Here is a 24,994-nt window from a genome sequence, read left to right as displayed (position 1 = left end):
GCGCTTGCCTTGCAGGTGTCTAGCCCAGGCTGGACACTGGACATCCTGCCTAGCCCCCAGAGCCCACCCAGAGCGATCCCTGAGTGCAGAGCTGGAGTAAGCCCCGAGCTCTGCCGGGTGGCCCTAGAACCAACCAAGGAGAAACATCCCAAGCTGATCACACACATAACCGAGCCGGAGAAGCCAGTGGGTCTAATCAGGAAAACAGAGACACCCCCACCCCCGGACCCATCACCGCGGTGCCCTTAGGCAGGAGACAGTCAGCTAAGCAACATTAGGTCGTGCTGTTGTCATCTGTCAAGGTAGTCATCCTGGCTCCCCTGAGACCATCAGAAACTTCTCTCTTCCCTGTTACTCTCGGGTGCCAGTTACTGTGCCAGGTCAGTTCCAATCATCTTTCTTAGTGAGGAGCCCCGTGCAGGGGTCCTGGGGGTTTCGGCAGCTAGAACAGTAAACGGCTCGTGGAGGGGGGATAGGGCAGCCAAGGGGTTCTGGACACCAAGGCCCCGAGCAGGGTCTCACAAAAGAAAAGAAAGACTCCGCCACTGTCTCAGAGGCCGCGTGCCAAACAATCCCACGGAAAACCCGGCCCTCCTGCGGGGTGTTCGGAAGATGCCAGCCACCGCTGTGCCCTGGATCCTCGCGAACGTTCAAGTTTTGCGGCCAACTAGAATGAGTTTCCCAACAATTTGCCGGCGGTGGCGGAGGAGGTGGTGTGCGCAGGGGGTGGTGGGGGCGGGTGGCGGGGGAGAAGGCGGGTTGCATGCTATTAGTGTGATTGCCGTGTGGTTTCAGCCCAACTTCCAAACATGTCAGTGACGGAAAAGTCGAACTCTGACAGGACCACGGTAAGAGACGCGAAACCACGCTGGGGTCACGGGGCCAGCTGGGAAACATCATTCCGAACCACAGGCACCAAAGTCCTGTTTCTCAGCCTCCCAGAAACCAAGAACGCTCTGTGGAGGGGGCCGTTGGCAGCCCCAAGGGCCCCGATCTGCTGAGTCGGGGGCTACGTGGGTGGTTTCAGAGCAAGGCACAGAAGTGCCGGGTCCCCATCCACTGTCCAGCACAGGCCAGGCCAGTCGGTCACGAGGGCGGTGTCTACCCTGGCAATGCCCTGGCTAGAGCGGCCAAGTGAGCAGTGACTCCAAGAAGGGAACGTCAGTACTTTGGCTAAAATAACGGTGAGTCCTTAGGCCATGGGTCTCAGAGCAGATGGCCGGACAATGGAGCCGGGGCATACAGGCTTGGTGGAATACGACACAGCCGTGAGAAAGGACAACACCATGTCCCGTGCTGCCACGAGGATCACGCCGACTACAGTCAGGCCAGGAGGGAGACAGATGTAGAATGATCCATCCTGCGTGGGACAGAAACACACAGGAGAGGAAAAGCAAAGGGAGGCTGAAGGCCGTGAGGCCAGAGAACCTGTCTCCAGAACTGAGCCTACCCTGGGTAGAGGTGAGACACGGGGAGGCATATCTGGTCGGGGGCAGAGGGTAACTGGAACACTGTCCAGCCCCGAAGGCAGATCCCAAATCAAACGCACTGGCTTTTATAAATAAAGCTTTATTGGCACCCAGCCATGCCAGGTCATTGCGGCGTTATCAGCGGGTGCTCCTGCATTACAACCTCTCATTCCACGCTCAGCTCCAGATGTTATCATCACCGGCTGAGAGGTCCCCCTGTAAACCATCTGGTTCGCAAAAGGCAAAAGATTTACAAAGCGAATATGCATCGGTTTGATTCTTTCCAGACAACTTTCCTGGCGCTTGCCCTACTTCAGCCTTAAAGCGGATTTTATGGAATACCAGCAACAAAATGAAATGAGTCGGCGGGAGTCAAAGGCGGGCGGGCTGCGCACTGGAAGGGCCTTGGGTGCAGGGAGACAGTCTCCGTGCTCCCAAACGGGGCTCCCATCCTTCCCGGAAGCAGAGCCTTTGCTTTCGTTTTGTTGTTTTGTTTGTCCATGTGTTTTCAATTAACATACACCACTTTGATTTCATGAAACACGATACCGATGGCTGAACCTCGAATTCTGTCGGGAAATCAAAACTGTTTATTTTGCAAACATGGCTGTGGGTAGATTCAAACACGTTTTCAAATGTTCCTTCGCAGGGGTGGCTTTTTAAGTGCTGGCGAAAAGGCTCACTGATCTATAAATTTTTTTGCTTTTGCTTTTTCTTTACTTTGGGGCTATCTCCAGCAGCGTTCTGAGGGCTGGTCCTGGTTGGGTGCTCAGGAGTGACCCCTGGCAGTATTTGGGGGACCGGACGTGGTGCTGGGGATCTGAACCAAGGTCAGCTACAGGCAAGGCAAGCACCCTGCCCTCTATATCAGCTTTCCGACCCCATAGCTGATAAGTTGAGTTGTAAAAAAAATGCCCCTGTGGAAGCAAATGATTCTTTGTTTTCACCTAGGCTAGTTTATCCTGCCCACACGGCAGAGTCTGGCAAACTCCCCGTGGCGTATTCAATATGCCAAAAACCAGTAACAATGATGGGTCTCATTCTCCGGACCCTGAATGAGCTCCGAATGCGGCACTTTCTAAAATCTCAGGGCTAGGACGAAGGAGACGTTACTGGTGCCTGCTCGAAGAAATCGGTGAACGACAGGGTGACAGTGATACAGTGATACAGGCTAGTTTATAAAAATAAAATTCTTATTTTTGGGTCCCCCCCACCCCCCATCTCAGCTGTTTTTAAAGGTAACTGTCACTGTCCTCCCGTTGTTCATCGATTTGCTCAAACGGGCCCAGTAACATTGTAAGACTTGTTACTGTGTTTGGCATATTGAAGACGTCACGGGTAGCTTGCCAGGCTTTGCTGTGTGGGCGAGATACTCTCGGCAGCTTGCCAGGCTCTCCGAGAGGGGTGGAGGAATCGAACTCAAGTTGGCTGTGTCGGCCGCGTGCAAGGCAAACGGCCTACCTGCTGTGCTATCGCTCCAGCCCTAAAAGTAACTAACAGGTAGTCTTTATTTTAACTTTTTTTGGGGTCATACCCAGTGATACTCAGGGGTTACTCTTGGCTCATACACTCAGGAACCACTCCTGGGAGTGCCCGGGGATTCCATATGGGATGCTGGGAATCAAACCCAGGTCGACCTCATGCAAGGGAAACTCCCTATCCCGCTGTGTTATCACTCCAGCCCCTGGTACAGTTTTTTTTTTTTAATCCATCATCCTGATGACTATAAGAGTGAGGGGAGACCCAGAGGACCTGAGGAGATGGCGGGTTTCATTCCAGTATCTAGCCCGGGAACTGGCACAATCATAGTTCAAGGTGGGGGCCAGGGAATGAACCCAGGGGCCAGGAAAGAGCTCTGAGGGCTGGGGGGGGCAAGCTTTATCTCCGTGGTACCCTGAGTTTGATCTCAGGTGCCCCACATGCCCCCATCCCTTGTACCCCGTGAAGAAACTCTCAAACACAAAGCAGAGAGTAGCTTCCCAAGAACCACTGGGTATAGGCCCAATACCAACCCCCAAAGCGAACAAAGAGCAGGGGTTTGGGGTACAAAGAAACGCCCCTCAGAGAGTAAGGGGCAGCCCGGGAAGCCTTGGCAAGTGCCCCTAGACGGGGATTTCTGCCTGTGTCTGGTCCTGGTCCTCTCCACCGTTCCCCCCAGCCCAGGGGGGACAGGAAGCAAGTGCCTAGCTCTCAGCCATGTCTGAATAAGAAGGAAACCTCTGGGACTCATTCCTCTGTGCTCCCAACTCCTGGCCCTCCCCGGCAGGGACGCCCTTCTGACTTTCCTCGCACGCTGCCTGTGGCTTTGACACTCCCCGTCCCACCGCCCCACCCTGCCACCCTGCACGGAGATCGGGATGGAGACGGTTTCTCAGTTCGCAGGGCAGGAGACGTTACAGCTACTCCCTCTCCTGTACACAAGGCCCTGACACCTTCTGTCTTGCTCAAGGACACACAGTGAGCAAAAAAAATAGAGCTCAGATTTACGTCCCAGGTCAATTGATTGCCCCAAATTTGTGCACTCTCTACCGAGCCGGAATGGGAGAGACATGATGGCCCTCGGGCCAACTTTTATAAATAAAGTTTTATTGGAACCCATCCTGCTGCCCGACTTAAACACTGTGGCAGGGGCGATTTCTCGGGCTTCTGGGGTCGAGCTTATTCCCGATGGAGAAGCCAGGACCGGAAACGGCTAAAACCTTTTTTCTCTTCCTTTATACAGAAGACGTCTCTGACCTCTGCATCGGGCTGTGGACTCATTCCAAGTTAGCACCTTTTGCTTAATAGGAAAGGGCATTATAAAATCTATCTTTTGGAATTGCATGAAAAGATGTGGTGTCCAAAGTTCCAGAAGGTGAAAATTCCACTTATTCAGTCTTCTTGCAATGTCCTTGCCTGGCACTCCCGAGATAGGACTATTTCACGAGACCTTTTTTTTTTTCTTTCTTTTTTTTTTTAATAGCTTAAGATAGAAAATGTACAGAGGTGCTGGGGGCTGAGAGAGGCGGGGTACAAGGTACATCTGTCAATGCCTGAGACTTTTTCTTTTTCCTTAAAAAGCCATAATGAAGACCCAGGGAGCGAGCTGCCTCTCTTTCCCTTCTCCTTCCACGTTCTCTCACTGCACAGGAAGCAGAGCAACGTGCCCTGCTGTGGGCAAACCAGAAACGGGTTTCTCATGGTGAGCAGAGGGGAAAGCAGACCTGCGGGTTACAGCACTGCTGGGCTGGGGAGAAAGATGAAGCTATAATTTACACATCCATCTTCAGAGCAATTTATCCCTCAAAATTTGGAATTTATAAGTGACAGCCCACCCACTTTGACAGAAGGGCTGGACACAGCAAAATCTGGCAAGACTATCGTATCTGGCATTAGCTGATTTAAGTTGGGGAGTTAATAAATGGTGAAAATAAATAACTCAAAGATTGCATTCCCTCTTCCAGTGTTTAAAAAGAAAAAAAAATATATATATAGTTTCTATTTTTTAAAGAAAGAACAGCACTGTTCTAAGCTACTTTCTAAATGAGACAAGCCTGGTTTCCTTATGCTTGACACAGAAAGCTGAGAAGAAAATGGAAATCCGTGATCAAAACAAAGGTTCTAGAACTATCGGCTTTGCAGGTGAACTAAAACTCTGGTCAGCACTACAGGAGCTGACTGTCAGGTAACTGGACCCAGCAATGAGGTTCCACGATCGGCAACCACTGTCAATTTTTAAGATGAAAAAAGCAAGACTTTTCATTTCCGTGGCTTTTGGAACTCAAACCTGAAGGCACTTTATGAAAAGAGAGAGAACATACAAAGGACACACACACGCACGCACGCACGCACATGAACATGCACACACAGGTACACGTGCACGCACATACATGCGCACATACACGCGCACACACACACACACACACGTATCTTAAACCATCTGAAGCACTGTTCAGATGTGAACTTTTTCAGCCGGGGATGAAAATGGGCATAGACCCCACAGACTGCAGACTTATCTCAAAGCCCGGGGCAGAAAAGCCCCCCTGTCGGTCTGAAACGCCCCCCGCCCCCCGCACCCCCCCACTGCAGGGCCCGACTCCCGCCCCCTCCCCTCCCTTCCCGAGTCCTGCCAGCCGCAGCTCGGGCTCTGGCGGCGCTCCAAGACAGCAGTTGAAACAAATACCCTTCAAGACTCGGTTTGGTGGGGACTCACCACAGGCTCTGGTTTGGAACTTTCCAGTAATGGCCCAAAATAATTCAACCTGAGGCAACGCTGGCCAGTCAGCGCCCCCTGGGAAGGCTGGGCCGGGCGTCTGGAGGCGGCTCGGGGGTGCTGGGCTGACCACCCAGAAGACGGAGGGGAGCGGGGCGGGCAGGAAGGGGTCAGGCATGCCCGGATCCAGGGAAATGGGCTCTGCAAGTCAGGAGGTTGTGTCCTCGACTTGGTGGCCACCCCCGCAGCACCGACGGCGACAAGAGCTTGCCAAACGGTCAGCGGGAACTTCTACGCTCGGGCTTCCAAAGTCGGGAACTTGGCACAGGAAACTCGGGAGACAAAGGACAGGCTCAAGGCGGCATGAGACGAAGGCGTCCAAGAAGGAGCCACGAAGGACGCCTGCTCTGCCGCGTCTCTGACGGCCGCTGAACACTCACTGCGTGCCTCTGTCTCCCCCCAACGCCTCCGCACCAAGGGGAAAAAGAAAGAAAGGAAAACCTAGAGCTTAAAGTGCAAAGACGCTGTCGGTAATGACACTGTAAACCTTGCAGGGTCTAAAAAGAATGAAGAAAGGAGAAACTGCCTTCCACAGGCCCGGAGGTAGGACAGAGGAGGCGCTGACCCGGCACACAGCAGCCCGGGTTCAATCCCCGGCATCCCATGTGATTCCCCAGGCCCTCCAGGACTGGTTCCTGAGTGCAGAGCCAGGAACTATCTCTGCGCACCACCACGTGTAGGGAAAAAAAAAAACAAAAAAAAAAACAAACGCAAAGTGACTGTAGAGCGGCAGGCTGGGGGCAAGAGAGAAACTCGGGTGGTGCAGAGGAGTGGGCACGGGCGAAGGGATGGTTCTGGAACACTGCATGACTGACACCCGACCATGAACAGCTCTGGAGCATTGTGACTCATGGTGACTCAATAAAAAAAATAAATAAATTTAAAAGACATACTTGAATGCCACAAAATACGGATGACACGAAAAGATCTAGATAAACGTCAGCCCCCAGTGGTTCTATAGACCCATGATAACAGCGATCAAAAATCCCAGGAGCTCCTGAGAACACCAAAACCACCAACAATTTGATGAAGTCAACCTCAAATTTAAAGTACAATGCACGGCTTTTATTCAAATCCTAAGGTAAACAGCGAGAAAGAGGGACAGAGGCCATGTTCCCTGGCTCGAAATTCTGGAGGCATCGGAAAAGCGCACCGAACAGATGCTAAGAAATGAGGCTGAGGCCTGAGCCTCACCCTTCGGGACTTTTGGACTCAGACGGGTTCAAATTCTGGATCTCCCAGTTGCTGTGCTGGGGAACTGATGCCACCAGCCACAACAGAGAAACCTGGGGTGTGTGTGTGTATGTGTGTGCATGCGTGTATGTGTGTGTGAATGTGTGCATGTGTGTATTTGTGTGTGCGTGTGTGTGCGTGCGTGTGCATGTGTGTGCCTGCATGTGTGTGTGTGATCAGTACACGCTCATGGACCACCCGGGTCCCACGTCTTTCTCGGGGAGGTGACCCGCCCGAAGAGGCCCCCCCCCGCCTGTTCCCGGTGGCCCTGCAGCGGCTACACCAGCTTCTTCACTCAACAAGCGGCCTCCCCCCGGGGATGGAAACGCACACACACACCATAGCACACACAATCCACAGACACAAGCACCTCACACAGCACACACACAATACACATCACAATACCACCCACAGCAACACACAACGCGCATACCACACGGGACACAAGATGTGCATACTATACACATCACAAAACTTCCCCCGTAGCACACACAATACACACACCACACACACATCACACACACAATAAACATACAGTGCACATCACAATACTACCCACAGCACACACGGACTGCACACAGTACACTCACGATGCACATACCAATCACACAACACACACATATCACATATACATACCACACAACACACATCACACATACCACCCACAGCACCCACATCACACACGTACCATGCATTCACTGCACATACCATACACACAACACACATACCACACACAACTCATTACACATGCCATCCACACACAAGACACACGTCATCCACAGCACAGACACCACCCACATAACCCATACTATACACACATAAGAGACACACCACACACACCACACACACGCACACATAACATACCCACGCACATTGTAAATACACACCATGTGTTCATAGCACACGGTACACACCGCACACAATACACCTGCCATACACAGTGCACAAAACACGCACCATATATATCACACACAACACATATACCATGCGCACACCATGGACACCACAGACACACACACACCACACCACACATACACTACGCACAACACATACACACCACACGCACACAAGCCAGGGTGCGGGGCGGGCCATCTGCTCAATCTTGGGGTGTGCTCGCGGGCTCCACAAAGGCTCAGGGTGTGGGACACCTGCCCGCCCGGCGTGGACTGGGAGGGCCGCTCCCCGCTGCAGCCCTCTCTCCGAGAGGGAGACTCCACGCTGACAGCTGGCCGGGCGCCTGTCACATGTTTCTCACATGAAGAAACACCAACGGGAAAGACGGGCGGCGATGGCCCCCACCGCACCCCTGCCAGGCCCCCATGGAGGGCCATCATCGTCCATCAGGGAGAGACTGCAGGGACCTCCCCGCCCCCCATGGAACTGCCCAGGGCTGTCAGGACGGGGGACTCTCGGGAGGCAGAGAAAGGGGGGCGTGGAGGGGAAAGGGGAATTCAAAGCTGCTAGCGTCTAGGACGGGGCGGGAGGGACAAGCAGCTTTCTCCAGACGAGGCTTGGGGGTCTGGGTGGGATTGTGAGCAGTTAGACCTTGGCGATCACTCAGGGCACTGGGGGTTGATGACATATCAACGGCTTCAAGGTTAACCACCAACAGTCGTGTTAAGAATGGGCACTGCACTGCCCACAAAAAGCCTCTTTGGCTCCTGATCAAGTTGCTTAACTGTCATGATCCCAGAGACTCAGAAACAAATCTCGAAACCCAGTGGCTTTTGGCAGAAATGTGTCTGGTCCCTGCAGAAGGTTACTGGCGCTGGGCCACCCCAGATGGGAGTAGGTTTTGTGCCTTGGCCTGTTCCCCCTGGTTGCCTGGTGCCGCCATCCTCCAGAGGCCACTGGACAGTCAGATTCGGGCCCACAGTGACGAGACACGCTGGGCCCTACAGGATGCGGGGGGAGCCGGCCCTTTCCTCCCCGTTCCAAAAAGACCCCGAGTCGCTGCCCATGAACGGCCTCTCTGCCTCCTGATCAAGCTGCTTAAAAGCCATGATCCCAGAGACTCAGAAACGAATCTCAAAACCCATCGGCTTCTGGCAGAAATGCGTCGGAAACCCTGCAGTAGGTTACTGCCGCCGGGCCATCCCAGGGGGGAAAGGGTACTGTCCCTCCGCCTGCTCCCTCTTGGTGGCTCTGTGGCTGCCATCCTCCAGAGGCCATTGGACAGTCAGGTTTGGGCCCACAGTGACAAGACACCTGGGGCCTCACGGGATGGGGGTGGAGCTGACCCTTTTCTCCCTGCCCCAAAGAGACCCTGAGTAGCTGCCCGCCAACGGCCTCTCTGGCTCCTGATCAAGCTGGTTAAGGGCTATGATCCCAGAGACTCAGGAACAAATCTCGGAACCCAGCAGGTTTTGGCAGAAATCCCTCCAGACTTAATTGCTAAAATTTCGGAATTTCAAAATCGCGTGGCTACTACTGCAGCCGTGTGACATCATATGTTATTCATAACCAGCAATAGAAAACAAATTGTCTACTGTTGCCTTTTTGGCAGATCCAAGTGTTGGGGTAAAATCCCAAATAATAATGGTGGGTCTGGTGTCGAAATATTGAATGTATTCAAAGTAGAGAGAGACTAATGTGGAAATCATCTGCCCCACAGGTAGGGAAAGGGTGTGGGATGGGGGTATACTGGGGTTTTTGGTGGTGGAGAATGGGCACTGGTGAAGGTACGGGTGTTTCATTGTATGACCGAGACTTAGACCCGAAAGCTTTGTAACTCCCCTCACGGTGATTCAATTTAAAAAAATTATAAAAAATGAAAAAAAAAAAAAGACTGGGCGCTGTAGGTTACGCACTCGCTCTCCTCCACTCGGCTCAGGGCTGGGTCAGAAGCGGCTGCTAGCCCCACCTGTCCCGCTGCCGAGTGTTCCCAGGACACTGCGGATACCGCAGTGACCCACGGCGAGCCACAACCCCAGCAGACACCAGGGCACCGGGTCTACGGCAGCAAGTTGCAGCCTGGCTGGGCTGGGCTGAGCTGGTCTCCGGGGACCGCCAGCTGTGTGTTGGAATTGCTGCAGCCGACGCCCCGGCAAAGAGTCTCAAGTGAACAAACCATTGAAGAAACGCTGAGGGCAGAGGCGAGAGTCACCTTCAAAGCTGAGGCTGGGCCCCGACCGGCGTCTCTGGGAGCTCAGGCAGGGGCTGCTGCCTGCACTGCCCCCCCCACCCCCGCAGACCCCACGGGCACCACATCAGGCTCCTGGTCCCGCTAAAGGGCCAAGAGGTCCACAACCCCAAGGGCCCGCAGCACAAACGGCGGCCGGGGGCCAGGTCCAGCCTGGGCTGGACACCTCAGGGCCCGCCAACCAGGCAGCGGCTCCTCTGGCCACTGGGTTTCACACACCCCCGGGCACCCCTCACCCGCAGGCCGTGAGCCCCACACCAGGAGCAGATCTGTGCCAGTGCACGACTCTCTTGCATTCTCTCCTCAGTGTCCCCAGGCCCATCTGTCCTCGGCCGGCGCTCCTGCCCGGCTCACGCCACCCTCGCTGCAGAGCCGGGGTGCAGGGGAGGGGAAAGTCGAGCCATTGTTCCACCAACACGAAACCTCCGTGTTAAATGAGAAACCAGCCACCGGCCCTCCCCAGGAGGCAAAGCGTGAAAATAAACACGAGGTAACCAGAGCTCGGCCTGGAAATGAGCATGGCCCCTCTGCAACCCACCCGGGACCGGACGGCCGCACTCCCCGAGCCGAAGTGGGGCTGCGTGCGGGATGGACAGGTCACATGTGGCCGCCCTCCCGGCACCAGCCAGGGGTGAGCCTCCAGGTGAGGAGCAGGAGGGGAGGAGGGGGAGGGGAGGGGGAAGGAGAAGGAGGAAGAGGAGGAGGAAGGGGAGATGGAGGAGGAAGAGGTGGGAGAAGAAGAGGAAGGGAGTAGGAGGAGGAAGAGGAGGAAGAAGAGGAAAAGGAAGAGGAAGAGGGGGAGGAGGAAGGGGAGGAGGAGGAGGAAAGGAAGAAGAGGAAGAAGAAGGGGAGGAGTAGGGGGAGGAAGAGAAGGGGGAGGAGGAAGAGAAGGGGAGGAGGAAGAAGAGGAGGAGGAGAAGGAGAAAAAGGAAGAGGAGGAAGAGGAGGAGGAGGAAGAATGGGAGGAGGAGGAGGAAGAGGAGGAAAAGGAGGAAGAAGGGACGAGGAGGAGGAAGAAGAGGACGAGGAGGAAGAAGAGGAGGAGGAAGAGGAGGAGGAGGAAGTGGAGGAAAAGGAGGAAGAAGGGAGGAGGAGGAGGAAGAGGAGGAAGAGGAGAAGGAAGAGGAGGAGGAGGAGGAAGGGAAGAAGAGGAAGAGGAGGAAGAAGGGAGGAAGAGAAAGAGGAGGAGGAAGAGGAGGAAGAGGAAGAGGAGGAACAGGAGGAGGAGGAAGAGGAGGAGGAGGAGGAGGAGGAAGAGGAGGAGGAGGAGGAGGAGGAGGAAGAGGAGGAGGAGGAGGACAAAGGCACGGTGCTTCCAGAACCCCTGGAGCCATGCCACATCCGCCATTCCAGGTGGAATTTCTCCCTCGGGCTCAGCCTCCCGCATTCTGACCAGGAGCTTCTGGGCCAGTTGTCGGGACAGAGCCCAGGTGCGGTGACGGAGCCCAGGTGCGCTGCGGGGCCTGTGTGGGCTGTCTGACTCGCGCGCACGGCAGGAGACGGGCTGGGCGCTCTGCCCCCCTCCCCCAGCCCAGGAGCCCCCCCCCCCCCCACACACTCACACATGCTTGGCCTTGAACTCCTCCGCGAAGCGCTGCACGCTGCAGAGCTGGGCGAGGTCCAGGGTCATGGCGTCCACCTTGGCCTTGTGCTGCGGAGAGAAAGTCGGGAGAGACGATGAGTGACGGCCAGCGGGGCTCGCGGGCTCGAGTTACGGCAAATGTGTTACGGAACATGCTGGAATCCCCCTGTTTAATATTAGGCGCCTGCGGAGAGTATAAATCACGGCAACGCACGGAGGAGCGGGGCTTTGGGCTGCCAAGTTTGGGGCGGCCGCGGGGTGGCCTCTGCGAAGCCCACGGGCTGCGGGGGGGGCTGCGGGGGGCTCGCACCCCTCTGCCAGGACCTCCTCCCAATGGGGGTCTGTCGGAGCAAGGCCCCTCGCATCCTGATCTCCAAAGTGGCCCAGAGCTGGGCCTGGAGGACGCTGACGGGCCATGCTGAGGGGCAGGTGGGTGGGGTGGGTGGCTGCTGGCCGCCACCGCACCCCCGAGGCTGACCAGCGGCACAAGCTGGCGAGTACCGACAGCCCCGGGCCTGGGTGAGGGTGGCAGAGGCGCGAGGAGCTGGCGCCCCGCGTGGACTGGTCCACGGAGGATGGAGGGAGAATGGGCCTCCCCGCCCCAGGGGTGAGGCCAGGCTGTGCGCAGGGTGGGGCGGAAGGGGAGGTGTGGACCTGCAGGGGAAGCGTGAGCCCCACCCGCCTACTTGATGCTCACTCTACTCAGCACCTTCCGGAACCACTCGTGGATCCAGAAAGAGCGCGGCATCCGGCCAGCCCCACTCGGAAACCCCAAGAGACACGCAGTCTACGCAGAGGTGCGAGGGATACGCAGATTTACCGCTGGAAACAGAAAGAACGCGGCGGGATGGTGACCCCCCCACGCGCACATGCACCCCACGCTGAGACATTTATCCCAAGGGAAACGGCGGCCGGGTCACATGGCCACACGGCTCGCCTCTCTGTCCCGTGGCGCCCACACAGGCACGGGCAGCTGCGGGACACAGCCCAGAGCTGAGGGAGCTGTGGAGGGGAGTGAGAGCAGGCCGGGGGCGGGGGGGGGGGGTGACAGAGGGGTCACAGGGAGGGTGGCCACAGCACCCGTGGGACTCCCACGGCACAGCCGCCAGCTAAGGTCCCCAGGCTCCCGCGATGCTGATTGAAGTCCGTGTACAAGGTTCAAGTCAGGTTCCTGCCTGTTAGCTGCTCAGCCCAGGAAACACAGAGAAAGGAAAAGGCAGCTTGTGAATGCAGTGTGTGTGTGTGTGTGTGTGTGTGTGTGTGTGTGTGTGAGAGAGAGAGAGAGAGAGAGAGAGAGCATGTGTGTAATCACACCTGTGTACACACGCCTGCATATTCAGGAGCAGAAGGCTGCCCTTCCGACCCACAGACTCAGCCACGTTCCAGAAACGGCTCTGAGCAGGAAGGCAACGGCTGAGAGATCACCAGGGAAGGCGTGCAGGAGGGGTGAGTGGCGCTGCTGGGTAGAAGTGTGAGGCCGTCCCTGCAAGGGGGAGTCGGGGAACGGAGCCAAACGCACCTGTGGAGTGACCCCTGCGCCTCATTTCACTGCAGCTAGTGCTGACTTCACACCAGCCATCAGCTCTCGGGAGTGTCCCGGGCGACACCCGGAAACCCTGGGCCATTGCTCCCAGCAGTGAAGCCTGACAGGTGCTGAGCCAGGACATAACTGGAGCCAGCCAGGGGCAAGGCTGCCACCCAAGTGCTGAGACCAGAGTGCCACATGGGCTCGTGTCATTGACGGGGACGTCTCTGGGGGTGACCTCTGTTCACGTGGCCCCTCAGCCCACTCGAGACACAGAATGGTCACCCCATGGCCACCAAGAAAACAGTTAGTGTGTGTGTGTGGGAGAGGGGGGGGCAAGAGAGGGAAAGAGGTGGGAGATGGGGGAGGGAGAGGAGAGGAAGAGAGAGACAGAGACAGAGAGACAGAGAGGGAGAGAGCAGAGAGAGAAAGATGAATGGAGGGAGGGAGGGAGGGAGGGAGGGAGGGAGGGAGGGAGGGAGGGAGGGAGGGAAGGAGGGAGGGAGGGAGGGAGGAGGAAGTTTCAGCTTCACATCCCCCAGAGTGTGGCCAGTGGGACGGGGCCCAAAGCACTTCCTGTGATGCACCAGCAGGACCCTCCATCCTCCAGGACGTGGCTCAGAGGGGCGCACCCTTGGCCCCGGTCTCTGAGCATCTTGCTTCCTGCCCGCCCCAGGTCGGGGTCCTGCACATAGGGTGACCCAAAGGGCCAAGCAGACAGAGCCCCCATCACCTGTCCTGGCCCCGCCTCTACAGAGGGGACGAGAACACGGCGGGTTGCAGGTGCAAGCTCAAAGGATCCACCTGGCAGGGACAACAGGCCTTTCGGTGACACTCAGCCCTGGGGGTGGCTCAAGCTTCCAGAAGGCACCATGGAGGAGCCCAGGAAGAGAAACAAACAGATAATGAAGAACAGTCACGAGTCACAAGCAACCATGTCTGGTGTGGCCTTGTCTCCCGTCTCCCAGATGTACAAGGAGGGAAACAGGATGCGTGAGGAGGAAACCCAGATGTGTGAGGGGGAAACCTGGATGTGTAAGGAGGAAACCCAGATGTGTGAGGAGGAAACCCGGATGTGTGAGAAGGAAACTTAGATGTGTGAGGAGGAAACAGGATGTGTGAGGAAGGAAACCCAGATGTGTGAAGAGGAAACCTGGTATGTGAGGAGGAAACCAGTTGTTTGATGAGGAAACCAGATGTGTGAGGAGGAAACCGGATGTGTGAGGAGGAAACCGGATGCGTGAGGAGGGAAACCGGATGTGTGAGGTTCGCCAAGGAGTCTGGTTTCCTACCTATCCAAGGAAAGTCTCGCTCCGCTGTAGGGGCCCGACGTGCCTCCGAAGCTGTGAGATTTGCACTCCTGGGGAACAGGATCTAGTGATTTGTCACCTGAACGTGCTGATGGAACCAGCCTACCCCTCTCTTCCATTGAAGTTCACTTGGGGTTTTCCTTTAAACGAAAGCTCACATATCTAGTGATACCAAAGGGCACAAATGTTTGCTACGAAATTAACTGAGTATCTTATGCTATGCTTGACACTGGGTTTTTTGTTTGGTTTGGTTTTTTATATTTTTTCCCATTGTTTTTGGTTTGGGGCCGCATCCAGTTACGTTCAGTGCTTCCTCCTGGTTCTGAGGTCAGGGATGACTCCTGCTGGGACTCGGAGAACCGTATGTGGTGCCAGGGATCAAACATCAAACATGTGCTCTCTCTCCAGCCCTGACATTTATTCTTGATTTTATTTAACTTTTTTTTTTGTTTTGCTTTTTGGGTCACATCCAGCGATGCAGAGGGGTTACTTCTGGCCCATGCACTCAGCAATTACTCCTGGAGGTGCTCGGGAACCCATATGGGATGCTGGGAATCGAACCCGGGCCGGGCCGCGTGCAAGGCAAACGCCCTACCTGCTGCGTTATCGCTCCAGCCCCTGACATTTATTCTTATTAAAAAACAAAAACATTTTGAGGGATACATCATTCCCCCCCCACCCCCGCCCCATTCTACAGATTAGGAAACAGAGGCGGAAAGTCTGAAGACAGAGTAGTCAGTTTCCCCACGAGCCATGGTGGCTCCGCAGCGCCCCCCTGTGGTGAATCCCCCCCCCCTCAGGCTTCCGGGGAGAACAAGAAGCAACCGGAAAGGAATGAGGCCTTATAGATCCTTATCTGTGTCTATTTTATATCATATTTATTTTGCACATTTAGAATTTACAAGAGAAGCTGATGGCCGGGAGAGAAAATGTTGCCCAAGCAATAATCTACATTCAGACCTTATTGCTAATGGCATCCTGCAAATTCTAATCCAATGGGCCTTAATTGCATTATGCAGATGTCGCTCACCCTTCCACTCTCCCTACTCTCGGGGCCCGACTGTATGTTCTGAAACCTTAAATGGGACTTGTCACATTTACAACAGCCGGAGACAGTGGCGCGGCGCGTGGTACTGACACGGCATTAGTCACCTAACGACGATGCGGACATAATGCCACCGGATTAATAATTCATCAATACCGGCACAGTGAGGTTCACAACGCTCATCTCTGCAGGATTACTGAAGGGGCGTTCACGGTGGCGGTGGGTGGCACTGCCCTCGCCGGGAAGAGCACAGGGAGATGACACTGACATCAACCTCTTGGTCCAACAACCCAAAGAAGCACTGCAAGCCACTGGGAGGGGCGAGCGGGTTGGAGAAAGGCGGAGGTGTCTAGCTTGAGCCCAGCCCAGAGGACAGCTTGGTGGGCCCCTTTCGGAGAGGGTCCCTAGGGAAAAGCGGGGAGTATTTTAAGGCTCCTGAGTCACCCCATGCATTTGTACCTATCTACATTGTCACAGGCTGGCGCGATAGCACAGCGAGTAGGGCGTTTGCCTTGCATGCGGCCGACCCAGGTTCGATTCCTCCGTCCGTCTTGGAGAGCCCAGCAAGCTACCGAAAGTGTCCCACCCATATGGCAGAGTCTGGCAAGCTCCCCATGACGAATTCGATATGCCAAACACAGTAACAACAAGTCTCACAATGGAGACGTGCCTGGTGCGTGCTCAAGCAAATCGATGACCAACAGGAGGACAGTGCTACAGTGTACAGAGTCACAGGATTCGACCAATAAACTGTGCTCTAGAGAAGAGTCTGCATTTCTGGAGAACGAACCAAATCAACACTCCCTGGAGGGTAGGGCCCAGGCAGGACCTCCTCAGGCACCAACCTGCACTCCCGGGCGCCCTCCAGAGGAAAACAAACCCCACCCTGGCCTTGCCCTCCCCCTCATCCTTACACTCACCCCCCAAGCACCCACCCCAGTCACGAAAATCGAGACAACTCCTTGCTCACTGACTTAATAACTTCTGTCAGGTGTGGCCGGAAGTCAATTCTTAGGATAACAGCACCAAGAATATTTTTATGTAATCGTGAGGCCGATTCAAGAAGAAAAGGCACAGGCAACAGCTTCCTTGAATCTGGTCTGTGAGATACAGGCTACCGAAAGCAAAACTATTAAAAACGCTTTAGACAGTAATTGGTCATACTTTGCACCCTGGATAAAAACTAAAAAAAGAATAAAAGAAAAATGACTGCTTATCTTGTCAGAAACTAACAAGAGAGTGAGAATGTTCAAAAATGGTCCCATTTCCCTGTCCACAATGGATTCACTTTGCAGAGGACAGTTTAAGGGGGACAGCGGGTGGTCCAGGACTTTCGCCGTCAACATGATTGTGCATTTAGGCCTCGCAATGGAAGAAAGGGTCTTTTTTTTTTATGGTGAATTTTTCATTCTAATGTAAGTGATGATTTACGTTAACTATAGGTAAAGCGTAGTTACATTTTCCTGAAGGATCGCGGGCAAGAGTAGTACAATAAGTTGAAGCGTAAAAGCTTTCTCTGTCATAATATTTATTATAATGGCATATAAAATAGTCTGAAATAAATAATAGATGGCTCAAGGTAAATTCATATGATAAAGAACCCTTCCGCAGACACCATTACTTTTGACGGCTCTGGCTTTACACACAGTTGAAGACTCTTAATAAACAGCCCCTCGATCTCCTGTTAAGTACCGAAAACATCAAAGGAGCTGCTTAAAAGGCAGGACAGTGGACATCAGCTAATTCCCCGTCTAATTATATTCCCGACAGAAACAGCGCTAGGCTTCGCCTTCTTGGGCGGCCGCCTTCCTCACCAAGCTGGTCCAAGCCCCGGAAGCTTCTAACTTTGGGGAAGTCGCTGATTAAAAGAAAGATCAGAGCCCCCGGGTTTTGAAAGGGGGTTGCAGAGGAGTTCGGAGCAGAAACACTGGGGCGGGCGAGGGACTGGGAGTGACCCGGGGATGGCAGGGCAGAGATGGATGCGGGGCTGGAATGGAACAGGAGGAAAATGTGTTTTGTTGACTGTAGAGTGTGTGTGTGTGTGTGTGTGCGTGTGTGTGTGTGTGTGTGTGTGTGTGTGTGTAGTAAATTCTGTAGAAGCTGGAAAGACCCTTGGGGGCAGATGATAATCTTTGGAATCAGCTGTCCTGGGGGGCTCCACGGGGCCTCTCCCCCCACCCCCCTTCACCCATCCCCACCCCCAGGCAGGTCCAGCAACAGCTGGGCAATGGCTGGAGACACTTCTGGTTGTAAGAGCGGCTTAGAGGTGTAGAGTGGGTGGGGTCATTGAAATCTAAGAGAGAGACAAACGGTCACTAAACCCCTCAAGTACCCAGCCACCCTGTACTGGTGGATGATAGGTGAATGGATGGGTAGGATGGCAGGATGGACATCTCACCCCAGAGGTACAAAGAGCGCTGAGGGGACTTAACTGGGGTGCTCGGGTGGGGAGGAACTTTGATCACTCCACACCACCCCAAAACTGGCCCGAAGCGACTGCCATTTGTCCTTATTGGAAAATAATGCTAGCCGCGCATACAGCTGACCTGGGTTCCATGTGTCATCCCATAGGGTCCCCTGAGAACCGCCAGGAGTGTAGAGCTAGGCGTCAGCCCTGAGCACTACTGGCTGTGACCCGAAAAACTGACCCCAAACACAGAGAAACTGGAGCACAATTCATCCCCGCCCCCAAAAGCCTTTTTTTCCCCCAAAATGAATTAAAAGCAGTATCAAAGGAAAAATACTTGGTTGAGAAAAAAATCACAGAAATTAGCACACTTAAACATTCCATCACCACTAACCAAAGGAATTTGAATTCACACATCGAAAGGCAGAATTTCAACGTGGGGGATTTTCAAGTGATCTGTGTGACGGGAAACAGAGACAGGGGCGGGACTTGGCTCAGAGGTACAGCGTGCACCCTGCATGTGTGAGGCCCTGAGTCCGACCTCACAGGTCATCGTCGTCGTCATCATCATCATCCTCATCCTCATCCTCATCCTCATCCTCATCCTCATCCTGGGCCAGGGACGCGGCTCAGAGGTAGGTGCAAGGCGCTGGGCTGAATACCCAGCAACGCATGGTTTCCCGAGCACTAAGTCAGGAGTAACTCCTGAGCACCATCCACAAGGCTGAAACAGAAAAGGACCCGCAGGGCAGAGAACACTGGTGAAAGCGCGTTCCCCTCCCCCAGGCCGGGTATTGATGGAGCCGGGGGCATCGGGGCTGCTTTTTCTCTTTTCTTGCAGAGGCTGAGAGGCCACGGGGGCGAGAGGCCACGGGACCACGAAAGCCGTGAGAGCTTGCCTTACCCATAGTTCTGGGACACCCGCAGCTCTCGTCACTAAAGCCACGACACAGCGACACAGTTCTCCGGTCCATCAGAACCCTGACCCGCCGCTCGAGGGAAGCCCCCCCGGAGGTGGGGTGTGTGTGGTGCTCCGGGAAAAGGGGTGCGGGGGGGGCCTTCAGCAGGAGGGGCGCGGGAGAGAAGCCGGGAAGAGCTTGGCAGGGCCATGAGTGGGGGTGGCGGCAGAGCGGGATTGTATCCACCTACACAGACAGGGATTGTATCCACCTGGGAATTGTATCCACCTGGGAATTGTATCCACCTGGGAATTGTATCCACCTGGGAATTGTATCCACCTGTGCTGGCCCTGGGGCTGGGCGTGCGGCTCTACGGTGGGCGATGATCAGGCAAGAGTGAGGTCCTGGATTCTAACCCGAGCACTGCAACAGCCAAAGGCTGGGGTGGGTTGGGGGGGGGGGGGGTGGACCTTATTTTCCCAGTGGACACAAATGCCCCGGAATGGGAGCCAACAGGCTCTTGCAGGAAGATCATAAGGCAGGAAGGACCCAGGCAGTAAAGAACCAGGTTGGAGCGATAGCACAGCGGGAAGGGCCTTTGCCTTGCACTCAGCCGACCCGGGTTCGATTCCCAGCATCCCATATGGTCCCCCGAGCACCGCCAGGAGTGATTCCCGAGCGCAGAGCCAGGAGTAACCCCCGAGCATCACTGGGTGTGACCCAAAAAGCCCCCTCAAAAAGAGAGAGAGGGAGAGAGAGAGAGAGAGAGAGAGAGATAGGAAAGAACTCCAGGTTTCCAGGTTCTGCGAGCCACACACACTGCTCAGCTGTGGTCCAGCCACTGCACTGATATGGCTATGTTCCAATAAAACTTTATTGATAAGGAGGCAGTGTGGGGATCAGGGGCGGAGAGACAGTACAGCAAGTAAAGCGGCAAGCCCTGCACGCAGCCGAACTGATCCCTAGTATTACACATGATCCCCGAGTTCACCGGCTTTGAACTCTGAGCGTAGAGCAAGTCCTCAGCCCCACGGGGGGTGGTCCAAAATGACCCACCCTGAGGGTGCTCAGGGCTTACTCTGGGCTCTGTACCGTGCAAATCACCACTTGCCCCCTCAGGTGCCGGGGGACCACACGCGTCTCAGGCACGGAACCAGGCAAGACACTTGCCTTACCCCTCCCCACCCAGTACGGGCTCAACAGCCCTCACTTTTTTTTTTTTAGGGGGCGGCGTCATACCTGGTGATGCTCGGGGGTTACTCCTGGCAGTGCACAGGGGACCTATGGGTGCCGGGAACTGAACCCGAGTCAACAGTGTGCAAAGCAAATGCCCTCCCCAGTACCCTATCACTCTGGTCCTATCGGCAATCTGATTTTTGAGCAAGAGACCAGAAAGTTGGGGCGCTTCCGTCCGTCCTCAGAACTATCACTTGCGGACTCTGAGGACTGAGATGAGACTTAGAGCGTGTGAGATTGTACCGTGGTCAGTGCTGAAGCCCGTGACAGCGCCCAGCACGGACAGTGGCAATCAGCGTGTGCAGACAGGGATGGGCAAATGAACCTGAACCGTGAGTGAACACCGATTCCTGCGAAACACAGTTCTACGGGTTTGTCGGAATTCAAGCAGCAAAGTTGCACGCATCCTGTCCTTTGTGGCTGCGTGAACGCAGCAGCTGTTCTAGGTATTGAGAAAAACTTGTCAAAAAAAAAAATAATGCAATAAGGGATTCGAGGCATTTTCCAAGTTGGCCAATCCTCGGGCATTTAGGCTCTGAAAAAAAATAATAAGACCTCTTTCACAGGCCTCAATGATGTATCCAAAATCTGCTGAAGATTCCAGAACGCTAACAAGTCTCAAACCTCACACCTCATCGAGACCCCGGGACAGGCGGGCATGACAGATCTGCTCTGTTGCTCTGAAGCCGCATCTCAGAGAAACGAAAACAACAGTGAGACACTGATGGAAAGAAAACGCACACTCCCCTCTCTAACGGGCAGGAGGGAGACGCAACAGTGGGCTCCAAAGGTGGGTGGGGGGACCAGGGGGACTCAGGAGCACAGGAAGGAGTCAAACCCCCCATCCCCCCAAATAAAACAATGAAACTGTGAAATAAAAAGCTACTAGCGAACTGGAGGGGTAATACAGCGGGTAGGGCATTTGCCTCGAACATGGCCGACCTGGGCTCAATCCTCGGCATCCCATATGGTCCTCCCCAAGCACTGCCAGGAGTAATTCCTGAGTGCAGAGTCAGGAGTAATCCCTGAGCATCGCTGGGTGGGACCCGAAAAGCAAAATAAATAATAATAATAAAATAAAATAAAATAAAGCTTCTAGTGGGGCCATTTCTTTGAAGAGGGAAATCTTGAAATCTTGTTCCCGTCCAAACGGTCACTGCTGAGTAAGGACAAGTAAAACAGGCCAACACCAGCCCATCAGAGCAGAGAGAAGGGACGATGACGCATGACCCTTCAGAGGCCTCCAGGCCTTGGCTGGGCACGACAAGGAAGATGTTTCCAGTAGAGACCAGGCACCTCTGGGCCCCAGAGAGGCCCTTCACCCCTCACCCCTGCCGGGGCGTGGGTGCAAACTCTGCTGAGAAGCCGGCTCTCACCGGCAGAACAGTCACTCGCTGAGGCAGGGGTGCTGTACACGCCTGAATGGGATGCCCAAGGCCAGCAGCCCCCCACGACGACAATGCCAGAGCAGGAACGAGAGAAGGTGGGGAGCCCTCAGCCCCCCGCCCTCCGCTTCACAGCTCTGGAACACCCAGAGGTGGTCCCGGCGGCACCGGGTGGGACCACCCCGCCCGCAATGAGTGAGGAAAGGGACGTGAGGGTCCCTGAGCACCGGGGGTCATAAATCAGGAGGAGGGAGAGTCGAAGCCTGTGTCTAGCTGCCCCCGGGTCCCCCGGCTCCTGCGATGAGGAGGAAAGGGAGACGGAAGGTGGCTGCAGCCGGCTTTGAGGACCAATTCCTGGCTTCCCCCAAGCCCGGGCGCGGGACGAGGCCAGGCCCGGAGGACACTGAAACGGCCTGGACGGAGGCAGAGAGACGCGCCCCAGATCCCCTCTCGCGGCCCTGCAAACGCGACCATCCCGGGCAGCACATTCATCCTTCAAACACTAACAGAGGCTGGCAGGGATTTAGACTGGAATGTATTTACAAAGTGACAAATTATGTTCGTATTAGAGAGAGAGAAAGCACCCACAGACAGCCTGATAAATGCCAGCTGTAGTCACGAGGGTTTATTTTTATTATACTGTAACCAATTTTTTTTCTTTTTTTCCTCTTTTCTTTCTTTCCTTTTTCTTTTTCTTTCTTTCTTTCTTTCTTTCTTTCTTTCAGGAATCCCAAAGATTTATTTGTTGCAGGGGGTAGGGGAAAAAAAACAAGATTATGTCTGTCACAAAATAATAATGGTAAGATCAGTGATAGGCTGGAACCTTGCCCTTCTGGAAGGTTCCATCCCAGCTGAGCAGAGTTACAAAAAAAAAAAAAAAAAAAACCCACTACCTGCTCCCAAGCACCGTAAATGGTTAATAAATCAGAAGCGATACAATGCCTTGTAATTAGATACAGCCTTAGCTCACAGGCCGGCCAATTGATAGACAATATCCAATTCCCCCTTCAGTGGCTACAGGGAGGGTAGAGGAACTATTAAAATAAATTTAATGGCTGTGACAGGTAAGAAGAAAATATCCCAGAAGCTAAAATGCAATCAGGATATCCAAACGCGAAAGAAAAGGAGCTTCCGGGTGGGTCCCCGGCAGGAGGCACATGGAGAGAGAGCGACATCCACAGGCAGCCGGCGAGGCCAGGGCTGGGAGGGAATGCCCGCCCCGGCGGAGGAGCAGGGGCTTCGGGGGGAGGAGGGCAGCACCAGCCGGCCGGGCCCAGGGCCAGCAGCAAACGGAGGCATTTACTGAGCGCCTGCGGGAGAATTCCTCCCAGCCAGCCACCGGCCACTCGGCCCTGGACGGCGTGCAGGTGGTGTCCACTCCCCTGGCTGCAAGCGCTTGACCCCTGACCCCCTGCTCACCCCCACCCCACCCTGCTGTGAGCCCTGAATGAGGTCCCCCGGGTCTGGCCAAGATTTCCTCCAGGGTCCCTTTCCCCACTTCCTCGCAGGTAGCTGGACTGCGAATAAGTCGACTAAGTTGGGGACGGGGGTCCAGAGGGAAACAAAGGCAGGTGGGAGGCATTCTCCTGCCCCCCACCCCCACCCCGGGGATCCCCAGGCTGATTTCCTGTGAAATCTCAGCAAGCTAAAACTCCCTGCTTGGAGTCGAGCGCTACTACCGCAGGGAGGGCGTCTTGCCTTGCCCGCGGCTGACCCGGGTTCGATCCCCAGCCATCCCATATGGTCCCCTGAGCACCACCAGGAGTAAATTGCTGAGTGTAGAGCCAGGAGTAATCCCGGAACACCGACAGGTGTGACCCAAAAGAGCAAAATAAAATAAAATAGAATAAAACTCCCTGCTCCTGCAAGTTCTTAGAAACAGGGAACACAGGCTGGGTGGGAAAAGAGACCCGTGAGGATCCAAGCCGGGCTTCCCAGCTAACATTATGGACCGATGCCCATTTCTCAGTCTATTGCTTGGCCAGATTGTGAAAATGAGCAGAAAGAAACTATTATTTCTCATTTCAATAGCACTGTCCTCCCGTTGTTCATCGATTTCCTCGAGCGGGCCCAGTAACGCCTCCATCGTGAGACTCGCTGTTACTGTGTTTGGCATCTCGAATACGTCACGAGTAGCTTGCCAGGCTTTGCCGTGTGGGCGAGATGGTCTCGGTCGGTAGCTTGCCGGGCTCTCCGAGAGGGGTGGAGGAGTCAAACCAGGCTCAGCTGGGCTGCCTGCAAGGCAAACGCCCTACTGCTGTGCTATCTAAAATCAGTTCAGGATTAACAAAATAAAGTTAATAAAACAAAAGGAAAAGACCTACCTTTGTGTGTACATCAATGTTCGAGGCGAGAACAATCTCTCTGTGATATTGTCAGTAGGGGGAGTTTTAGTTTTGTTTTGTTTTGTTTTTTTACTATGACCGTTTTTTCAGTGTCCTTTCTTCAGAATAACTAAAAACAACTTTGGTGAGTTCAGTTTCATTTTCCACTTTTAAAAAGTTGTGTGGGCGGGTAGGACCCCGTAACAATAGAACAGCGGGTAGGGCATTTACTTTTGCCAACTCAGGTTCAACCCCCAGCATCCCGTATGATCCTGTGATCACTGCCAGGAATAGTTCCTGAGTGCAAAGCCAGGAGAGACCCCTGATCACGGCCAGGTGTGGCCCGAAAGCCGAAACCAAACCAAACCAAAACAGAAAAAAAAATGCTGACTGGATCCTCAGACCCCAAATTCTTTGAGCTATTAATGAAGCTCATTACTGACGATTAAGTACCGAAACAACTGAAGTTTGCAAAACGTGCATGTCCCCTTTAGGGAACACGATCACTATCTGAATCACAGAATTAAGTTGCTATGTTGAGCTGTGTCAAGTGTCCTCTTCCAGGAAGTCTGCTCTGAAGAGGTCTGCTGGGTCACTGGAACCACCCACCCAAGAACAGTGTGGGCACGGAAGGAGCGCCAAAGCGTGGGAAGTGAAAATCTCCTAGGGGCCAGAAAGGTAGCACAGTGGGCAGGGCGTCTGCCTTGCGCACGGGTCGACCCAGCTTCCATTGGAGTAGCTTCAGGTGTGGCCCAACCCCCCACCAAGCAACACCCCCAAACAACAGCAATAAAGATAAAGAGATTTTGATTTTTAAAGGGGCAGAAAGACACACACCTCATCCCCAGAGGCCGCTGAGCTCAGAAGCAATATTTATTTATTTATTTATTTATTTATTTATTTTACACGGCGCCAGGGGGCCAGGTGGTGGGTGTGACCTCCAAGCCTACTCGAATTGGAGTCGAGCATCTTCCACCCAGATCCTCCAAATTCCAGTAGGCGGGGGTCACACCCACCACCTGGCCCCCTGGCGCCGTGTAATCCTATCAGCGGCCAAGACTCAGAGACTATAAAATCCAGATCCTGGAACCGCGCGGCCGCATTCGCGGCCTCGCGACATCTTATTATCTCATTCCTACTTTGGACAAACTTGCAGGCTGTCGAATGTAGCCTGCCCACAGGGCA

General features: G+C 54.5%; 1 protein-coding gene across 1 annotated transcript in view; it reads right to left on the bottom strand.

The window, feature by feature from the left end:
- The window catches only part of WWOX (WW domain containing oxidoreductase), a 696,817-nt gene that overhangs the window by 497,778 nt on the left and 174,045 nt on the right, over positions 1–24,994 (bottom strand). Inside the window, exon 6 of the mRNA XM_056136201.1 lies at positions 11,659–11,747. Coding sequence (XP_055992176.1) covers positions 11,659–11,747 — 89 coding nt within the window. The remainder of the gene's footprint in view (positions 1–11,658; positions 11,748–24,994) is intronic.

Source organism: Sorex fumeus, unplaced genomic scaffold, assembly GCF_029834395.1.
Source record: "Sorex fumeus unplaced genomic scaffold, SorFum_2.1 ptg000122l, whole genome shotgun sequence".
NCBI lineage: Eukaryota > Metazoa > Chordata > Mammalia > Eulipotyphla > Soricidae > Sorex > Sorex fumeus.
The sequence above is the reverse complement of the archived record's forward strand: the minus strand, read 5'-3'. Positions and strand labels throughout refer to the sequence as shown.